This window comes from Limulus polyphemus, unplaced genomic scaffold (genome assembly GCF_000517525.1).
Source record: "Limulus polyphemus unplaced genomic scaffold, Limulus_polyphemus-2.1.2 Scaffold2282, whole genome shotgun sequence".
NCBI classification, from domain to species: Eukaryota; Metazoa; Arthropoda; class Merostomata; order Xiphosura; family Limulidae; genus Limulus; species Limulus polyphemus.
In genome coordinates, this window is record NW_013667892.1 from 120821 (window position 1) to 130406 (window position 9586).

Genomic DNA, 9586 nt, shown 5'->3' on the forward strand with positions numbered 1-9586 from the left:
CCCTGTCCCACCAAACATGCTCGCCCTTTCAGCCGCGGGGGCGACAAAATGTGCCGGCATATACCATTATTCGTTGGTAAAAGAGTAGCCCAAGAGTTGGCGGTGGGTGGTGATGACTAGCTGCCTTCCCTCTAGTCTTACACTGCTAAATTAGGGACGGCTAGCGCAGATAGCCCTCGTGTAGCTTTGCGCGAAATTCCAAAACAAACAAACAAACCCTGTTATTGTATTTGAATGTTAAAGGTAGTACTATTCTCGCACTTTGCTTTCCCTTCTTATGACCATCAACTTTATTTACGTTGTTCTTATTCCTATAAGAAATTGACTCGTACCAATATGAACATAACAAATTGTTGTTTCTTACTTGTAATTAATAAACAATAATTTAGAAATAGGGTTTGTTTCCTACTGGTAGCATATTACTTTCCTCCTTCGCCTCTCTCTCTCTGTTTAAGGCCTAGCATGGTCAGGTTGTTAGGGCGTTCGACTCGCAATCTGAGGATCGCGGGTTCGAATCCCCGTCCCACCAAGCATGCTAGTCCTTTCAGCCGTAGGGAGTTACAATGTGATGTTAAATCCCACTATTCGTTGGTAAAAGAATAGCCCAAGAATTGTCGGTGGGTGATGCTGATTAGCTGTTTTTTCTTTAATCTATCACTTCAAAGTTAGGGACTGCTAGCGCAGATAGCCCTCGTATAGTTTTGCGCGAAATCCAAAACAAACAAACTTTCTCTTTATTCGTTCTCTCTCTCTCACATCTTCAGGTGTTCTTCTCCTCTTGTTTATCTTAGTTCCCTTTCTTTCTGACTTTGCACCTGTTTCACCTATATCGGATTATACCTTTTCATAACCATAGGAGGTCTTCGAGTCTTCGTACCGGCTGAACTTAAAAAAGATGGCCGCTCACTCCAATCATTTTTAATGACTTAGAGTACTGTAATCCCATAATTAATTCTTTATAGACTGGTAAAAGTCCAGCCACTTTCTCGTCTCTCTCAATTCCAACCAATGTTCCTTACACCTAATCTCAAAATAATAAAATGTACAAAAATTATAAGAACTTATTGGTAAAAATAAAGAAAAATGTACTTATATCCAGAGCCGGCATGGCCTTTCGCCCAATACCAAGTCTCATCAGGTCGGCTAAGATATTACAGACATAAAAAAATATATCATCAGTTGCTTGACGAACAAGTATTTCGGTGTGAACTACATTTTTTTGATAACTGTAATTTTTATCAATTTTTATTCGAGTCACTAGAAATCAGAATTAGATATATGATTTTTATTAACATCAATGTATTTATTTATTTTAACACTAGGTGGGAGATATAATAACTGAAATTCGAGTAACTCAGATCTGATTGTACGCGAGATTTTTATCTGACTGAATCGTAGTATAAAAGTATTTTCATCTATTTTGAATAAAAAATATTCTCAGAATGATCACATGCAACGTTTCTGTTATCCTACTATGGTGATATCTACTTGAAGATAAATGCTATTTCGAAGGAATTGCAAGTGACTGCGTACAATGGGATGAAAAAAATTTAACTCGGTTATTTCTGCCTGCATCAGAATATTTGCTTTACCCGCCATACTTGCCTTATTGACTTCACAAAGTAAGAATCTCAAGCGACTGTTCAGACACAAAGAAGTAACTTTTTTAGAGTTTAAAAAGCTAGTCCAACTCGACTATCTTTTATTTAATTATAATAAACGTTTCTATACACATTGGATCTAAGATTTTTTTGCTATCCTTAGAGACTTTATATAAAAATTATGGAAAGATAGAATAACTTCTAAAAGAAAATATGGCGGGTGTAAAAGTACTTTAATTATCTTTAAGTTGAAGGTAGAAGATAAGTCTAACTTTTCCCTAATAAAGGATTTTTTTGTCACTTTGCTTAAATAACTTGACACTTCTACGTAAAGAAATTGTTTGTTTTAAAGGTTACGATGTACTTAACTCACTGAGACTGTTATTTAATCATGTCAAGATGTGAATCTTTCATTAAGTGTGTTGTTTGAAGTGTGTCCAGAGTCGAGCTAACAAAAAAAAAACTGCGTGTTCTAAAGACGTTGTTTAACTGAAGAAGCGTATTAAATCAGGTTTGAGTGGGTAAACATCCAATGACATCTAGTGTTGTTAACAATGAATTGACAAACAGCCAATGACATAGTTTGTTGCTAAACAGTGTATTGACAAACATCCAAAAGACATCTTGTGCTGGTAAACAATGTAAAGGAATTTCAAATCCAATCTAAGTGTGGCTTCCTAGCAGTACAGTACACACAACTAAAATAACCTGCAAACATTAAGGAATTTCAATTTCCAATCTAGGTGTGACTTCCTAGCAGTACAGTACACACAACTAAATAACCTGCAAACATTAAGGAATTTCAAATCCAATCTAAGTGTGGCTTCCTAGCAGTACAGTACACACAACTAAAATAACCTGCAAACATAAAGGAATTTCAAATCCAATCTAAGTGTGGCTTCCTAGCAGTGCAGTACACACAACTAAAATAACCTGCAAACATAAAGGAATTTCAAATCCAATCTAAGTGTTGCTTCCTAGCAGTACAGTACACACAACTAAAATAACCTGCAAACATTAAGGATATTTCAAATCCAATTTAAGTGTGGCTTCCTAGCAGTACAGTACCCACAACTAAAGTAACCTGCAAACATTAAGGGATTTCAAATCCAATCTGAGTGTGGCTTCCTAGCAGTACAGTACACACAACTAAAATAACCTGCAAACATTATCATGTTTCCTACCAATTATTTGTATATATTGTATTGTTTTGTATGTTATAAATGTACACGTGGTTTATTTTTATATGTTTGGCGCATTTTCTCAGCATTTTAATTCCGTTTTGTTCATCTTTTACTTCACCTTTTACTATGAATACAAAACATTTTCTGATTTGCATACAACATAGTCAATTGATTGGGCAGTCGATATCGATAGCTTTGGGTTTTCCGTCTATTTTCAGGTTATTTCTAGATGATCGATAAATAGATTGTGTTTTCCACCTTGAGAAAATCTTAATATCGAATTCACCTTGAGACCTGCGAATGTAATATATTCACACAACCTTTTTTATGTTAAAACAATTCAAAACTGGTAATGTGTTCAAAAAGTTTAGCAAGTGTGAGAGACTCTCCAACTTTTCGAATGCGTTACTGGAAAACTACGTACACCTGCTCCGTGAAGCTCGAACTTTTAAATACGTTGCTGCATTGAAAGTTTTGTTAATATACAAAATACAAAGAAATTTGATACTTATGCAGTAAAAATGTTTCAGGGCTTGGTTTCCTCGAATTAGGGGGATTTGATGTATCTTCTGATGTAATCATATTTTTTTTAAGTAAAGCTCAAACTTTAAAACATAACTCAAGGTTTATTTTTCCTCATTATGCGATGAACACCAACTCCATCAACTCGCCTTGATGTTCGAATCATTTAACTTTTTTCAAACAAAAACGTGGAAGGCTGTCTTCTATAGATTTATGTGAATATATTCCAATGTCTCAATGCGCATACCTACATACGTATTAAGATTCGCAGAGTGTCTTAAGCCTGCTATGGCAACAAGCGATTTTGTAGATCAAAATGAAATACCAGATGGCGTTGTAGATTGAGGAGAAATTCACGACAATTTGGTAGCTAAGTTTTCCTAAGGAAAAAAAAAATCAATTTGTTGATCATCTCAAAGTAGTCTGAGAATAGACGCGGAACCCAAAGCCATCAATATGACTGTCCAATCGGTTGGTTATGTTGTATGCAAAGGAGAAAAGGCTTATACATTCATATAAAAAAAACCTACAGTTAGGGATCAATAAAACGAATATAAAGTGCTGGTAAAGTACACAAGCTATCAAATTAAAACCAAAAACAAATGGACATTTATTATGTACGAAACAAAACATGTAATGCGTTATACTTAAATGATTCATGCAAATTATGACGATAGCATTAGAAGACGTCATACATACATGATTCATACAAATCATGATAAGAGCATCAATTGTTTCGGGGTAACATAATATTACGTTTGTTGAAGTTGAATATCGTGATCAGCTTTAGAGTCTTAAGTATTTTATTTCAATAACTGCCCCCCCCTCCGTGTCAGAAAGGTATGTCTGCAGACTTACAATGCTAGAAACCGGGTTTCGACACCCGTGGTGGGCAGAGCACGGATAATCCATTGTGCAGCTCTGTGCTTAATTACAACCAATCAACCAAACTTTCAATAATTAAACCTACAACGTTTTAGCCTATAGGAACAGACAACGTATGCTTAACAGTAATTACAAATTCAAAGTGCAACGGTTATTCATGGCAGTGCACATGTTGAATTATAAGTATTAAACGTCCCGGGGGTGGGGGGGCTTACAATGCTAAAATTTGGAGTTCGATTCTCCGTGGTGTACACAGCAGATAGCCAACTGTGACATTGCTAATAATGACAAACACCAAACAAGTATTTAAGAAAGGTGACAATGATTATTTACAAAAGATATGAAAAATACAAAACACATAAAAATCAAAAATTGTAATGAGGGATTATATAGATAATAATTAGTAGAAATGAAGAGGAATTTCGAGGTAATTCATTATATTAAATGTTTAATTAAGGTTTAAATGTTTTAATCAGTACAGCTTCTCTAGTGCGGTTTAAATGTTTTAATCAGTACAGCTTCTCTAGTGCGGTTTAAATGTTTTAATCAGTACAGCTTCTCTAATGCTTCTTCTTTTTTATGTCAGTTTCATTTGATAGAATGTTTTTTAATGTTCAAAACCTAGGACCGTCCTTTCAAGTGTTCTTTTATTTCTGTGTTCGGTTCTTTTCCATTTTCGCTGAAATCAAATCGTTCACACGTGTTGCATTTGATTTCACACGGCAATTAATTCAACAAGAAAGTAATAACGTCATGATGGACCCACACTCAGGTTGGTGTACAAATAGTTTAGAATATTGATGGAGGGGAGAAGGGGCGGTCACGTGGACTCCATTCGTAATTTTAGGGTTACCAGTTCAAATATTGAAAATTTATGTTGGATATTTCACTGGCTATCTGGAAAACTATGAAAGCAAAGAAACGCTAGCTAATTCGTATCGTCGGCAATCCTTCGCGAGCGACGAATGGTCAGTGTGTAAACAGATTAATATTGTTAAGCTAGGTATAGTATATGTTAAGCGAATGGTCAGTGTGTAAACAGATTAATATTGTTAAGTTAGGTATAGTATATGTTAAGTGAGTGGTCAGTGTGTAAACAGATTAATATTGTTAAGTTAGGTATAGTATATGTTAAGTGAGTTGTCAGTGTGTAAACAGATTAATATTGTTAGGTTAGGTATAGTATATGTTAAGTGAGTTTTCAAACATGAAAGTTCACAATGGACATAATCATGTAGCGAGTCCCTACCGTGTCCGTCAGTTTTAGCCGAAATAGTCTGACTCGGTTCACTCTTTCCGACTTTGTTATAGGCCTCCAAGTATAAGTGGTAGGTGGCGCCACAATTCAAGGACTGGAGTGTATGACTTCTTTTATCTCCACGGAGGTGAGTCTGCTGCCAACCCTTTGTGTTGTCCATTTTGTGGTACATTATATATTCTAAATGTAAAACAATTCGAAGTTAAAAGGTGAGCAGAATTATTGAAGGTAAAGACTAAGAAAATATGGTATTATTTATAGCTTTCGCTAATAGGTATTACTATCATACATAGAAATAAATAAACAAATCAACTAATGATATTTACCTGAAACTGGACAATCTGGGTCGTTTGATGAATCCCACGTCACTGTAATAGATGTTGCTGTGGTAACAGATATTTTTAACACAGGTGTGGGAGGATGGTCTATGAGGGAAGGAGATATAATAAGATTTATCCAATTATATCAAATCCTAAAGTCAAAAGCTTGTTAACAGCTTGGTGCTTTTGAAAGTTTAGCCACAAGTACTTGGGTCTAAAAAAATATTAAAACTTTCAATAGCACATAAAAGAACATTACATTCCAATTTTATACTAATAACCCAAAATCTGAGTCGAAATTATTCTGAATGATGCTTGAACTAATGACGATAATTGTTTAACTGTAACTGAACTCAAATCATCTGTTTAACATATACTATACCTAACTTAACAATATTAATCTGTTTATACACTGACCACTCACTTAACATATGCTATACTTAACTTAACAATATTAATCTGTTTACACACTGACCGTTACATGATTATATACATTGTGAACTTCCATGTTTGAGTTATTAAGAACTAGTTACATGATTATGTACATTGTGAACTTCCATGTTTGAGTTATTAGGAACTCGTTACATGATTATATACATTGTGAACTTCCATGTTTGAGTTATTAAGAACTAGTTACATTAATTTTTTCTATAGAAACACCAAAAATATGAAATTCCAGAGGAAAAGCAGCAGTACGTATTTGACAGATTTAGCTCTAACATACATTAATCAGGAAATAACTCAAACATGGAAGTTCACAATGTATATAATCATGTAACTAGTTCTTAATAACACAAACATGGAAGTTCACAATGTATATAATCATGTAACTAGTTCCTAATAACTCAAACATGGAAGTTCACAATGTATATAATCATGTAATTAGTTCTTAATAACTCAAACATGGAAGTTCACAATGTATATAATCATGTAACTAGTTCTTAATAACTCAAACATGGAAGTTCACAATGTATATAATCATGTAACTAGTTCTTAATAACTCAAACATGGAAGTTCACAATGTATATAATCATGTAACTAGTTCTTCATAACTCAAACATGGAAGTTCATAATGTATATAATCATGTAACTAGTTCTTAATAACTCAAACATGGAAGTTCACAATGTATATAATCATGTAACTAGTTCTTAATAACTCAAACATAGAAGTTCACAATGTACATAATCATGTAACTAGTTCTTAATAACTCAAACATGGAAGTACACAATGTATATAATCATGTAACTAGTTCCTAATAACTCAAACGTGGCAGTTCACAATGTATATAATCCTGAGATTTGTTGTTTATCTAATATTTACCACTTTATTGTCGTTCATCCGTATTTAGCTGATAAATAGCGTCAAATAATTTTATTTTAAATTAAAAAACCTCTAAAAACACATTGTCTTCTATTTCAATTAATAACGAACCGAGTGAACAACTGATAATATAAATTTTATGTCTCAGAAATAAACATTTCACCAAGATCTTAATTCCTTTACAGGCTTGGAACTATAGTTTGTCAAAACACAAATCTTTCATTACTACAAAAACCTTGTAAAGGTAACAATAAGAACAAAATAAACTCAAACCAAAAATGGTAAAGTTCAAAGCCGTCCAGCTTGCAATAATGAACTTAATTTTGGAGTTTCAGAGAGTGAAATGTCAGCTGACGCTACGAAATCAACATGAAACATTTGTGTTCCGACTGAGTAATATAAGATATTCTTACTATACAGGCTATATAACCAATAAAGTCAGCTTGTTGTTAAAATAGTTATATATTTTTGAATATTAATGTCTAGGCGTATTGTGCATGTCTACGCTACATTTTGACATATTGTATCAATGATTCACATTCCTCTGTGAGTGCTCTGGGATTTTTACTTTTTTTTTACTTATCAATGCTAGCACCAATTGCTCCGGACAAACTGTTATTTCTTACCACCAACTCCACCTACATCGTTCTGCACTTAAACGCTTGGAGGAACGGAGGCTGTCCAATCAACTTTTTCGTCATCCAGTATAAACAACGTGAGCAGGTGGAGTGGACATTGGTCTCTAACAACATTCTGCCTGATCAGCAGGACATAATGGTCACGGATCTAAATCCTGGCATGTGGTATGCCTTATTGGCGTCTGCTCACAATGATGCGGGAATCACTGATGCCGAGTTTGTGTTTGCAACATTAACACCAAGTGGAGGTAAATTGAACTATATAAGATCACCTCGGCAACTGAATTAGTTATCTTCTTTACTTTGAGTTCATTAGTTTTCCATGACAACCGACTGTTGATCATCTTATTTAGTACTTGCTCATAATATTGAATCTCATAACTTCGCATCATCGAAGTTTAAAACAAAAAAGCATCGATTCTGTCCAGGATCGTGGGTTCGAACCCCGTCCAGATTCAGTTTTCTCTTCTTCATTTAAATATTTCTATTAGTATGAGCCTCCGTAATGATACTGAAATGATACTCCCCTGTAATTCAATGGTAAATCTGAAGGCTTACGACGCTAAAATTTGGGTTTCGGTACTCGTGGAGGGCATAGCACCTGTAGCCTATTGTGTAGTTTAGTGAAATAATTCAAACCAAATTATGAAAAGAAAAAAGCTATTAAGTCCGTTTTATTGCAAATTCTAAAAATATTTATCAAAAAAAAACTGCTCGTATTTCAAATAAGTAAAGATAGTTTAGCTGTTTAAAAATGTTTATTATTATATTAAAAACTCGTCATTGTTAGTCAATAACATCAGACCGTGTGGTCTTTGGACATCAAGCTGGATAAGCTATATTCAAAGAACTCTTTTTTTTCCTCCACTTCTAGCTCACTATATATTTAAAAATATTTTTCGCATTCTTAGAGTTTCCGACAAGTCCTTCTGAAATGATGTCAGGAAACTTCCTTTACCGCCATCTGACAGTCACAGTTCCAGTTGCTAGTTCCGTGCTTGTCCTAATAGTCGTATTTGTAGTTGTGTGCCAGGTGACCCGACGGAGGTCCCCTGGCCCACGCACCCACTCTCCAGAAGGTAATATATAACTTTTCTTTTTCTCCATTTTTTAGATTTATGTGTATACATTGATTCAATAAGTCTTGTTTCTAAAGGTTTTTGATTAAACGAGTTCCACTTAATTAACATGGTTGAATCAGGATTTCATCCTGGCATTTAATTACATATTTTTAACGTTAACTGGAGATAGGTGTCGCCCCCCCCCCAGTGGCACAGCTTCAGGCAGAACACAGATAACCCATTGTGTAGCTTTGTGCTTAACTACAAACAAACTCATTCAGCCCACAAGCGAACAATACGCTTGATAAGAGCTAGAATGATTAATTCTATTGAAGTGAAAAATAAGCTTAGAGTAATTATTTCTAAACATATTCAATGTACGATTCTAATATAAATATCTCTCTCTGGATGTGTTTCTGCCCTGTTGCGCCAAGATTACCCCTTTCTATTTATGGATCGAGACAACTACACGGCTTCTGTAATACGACAACAGGGTTTTATAATGGCCATCAAAAGAGAAGTGCCAACAATAATAACATGCACGCCGACCATGTCACTATAATTCCAGTTATTTAGTTATTCAATTCCTATACAATTATTAATAAAATATGACCAATGTATTCACGACACGAGTTCAAATACCGCCTTTAAAAGTAAAGATCGTATATATATATATATGTTCTATTTAGTAGGAGTTTTTTCTTCTCTCTATATATTTAGAGGCCCGGCATGGCCAGGTGGTTAGGGAGCTCGACTCGCAATCTACGGGTCGCGAGTTCGAATCCCCGTCCCACCA

General features: G+C 34.6%; 1 protein-coding gene across 1 annotated transcript in view; it reads left to right on the forward strand.

Annotated features, from left to right (window-relative positions):
• The window catches only part of LOC106466511 (Down syndrome cell adhesion molecule-like protein Dscam2), a 116891-nt gene that overhangs the window by 80961 nt on the left and 26344 nt on the right, over positions 1-9586 (forward strand). Inside the window, exons 13-14 of the mRNA XM_022394534.1 lie at positions 7684-7977; positions 8641-8808. Of these exons, the coding sequence (XP_022250242.1) occupies positions 7684-7977; positions 8641-8808 (462 nt within the window). The remainder of the gene's footprint in view (positions 1-7683; positions 7978-8640; positions 8809-9586) is intronic.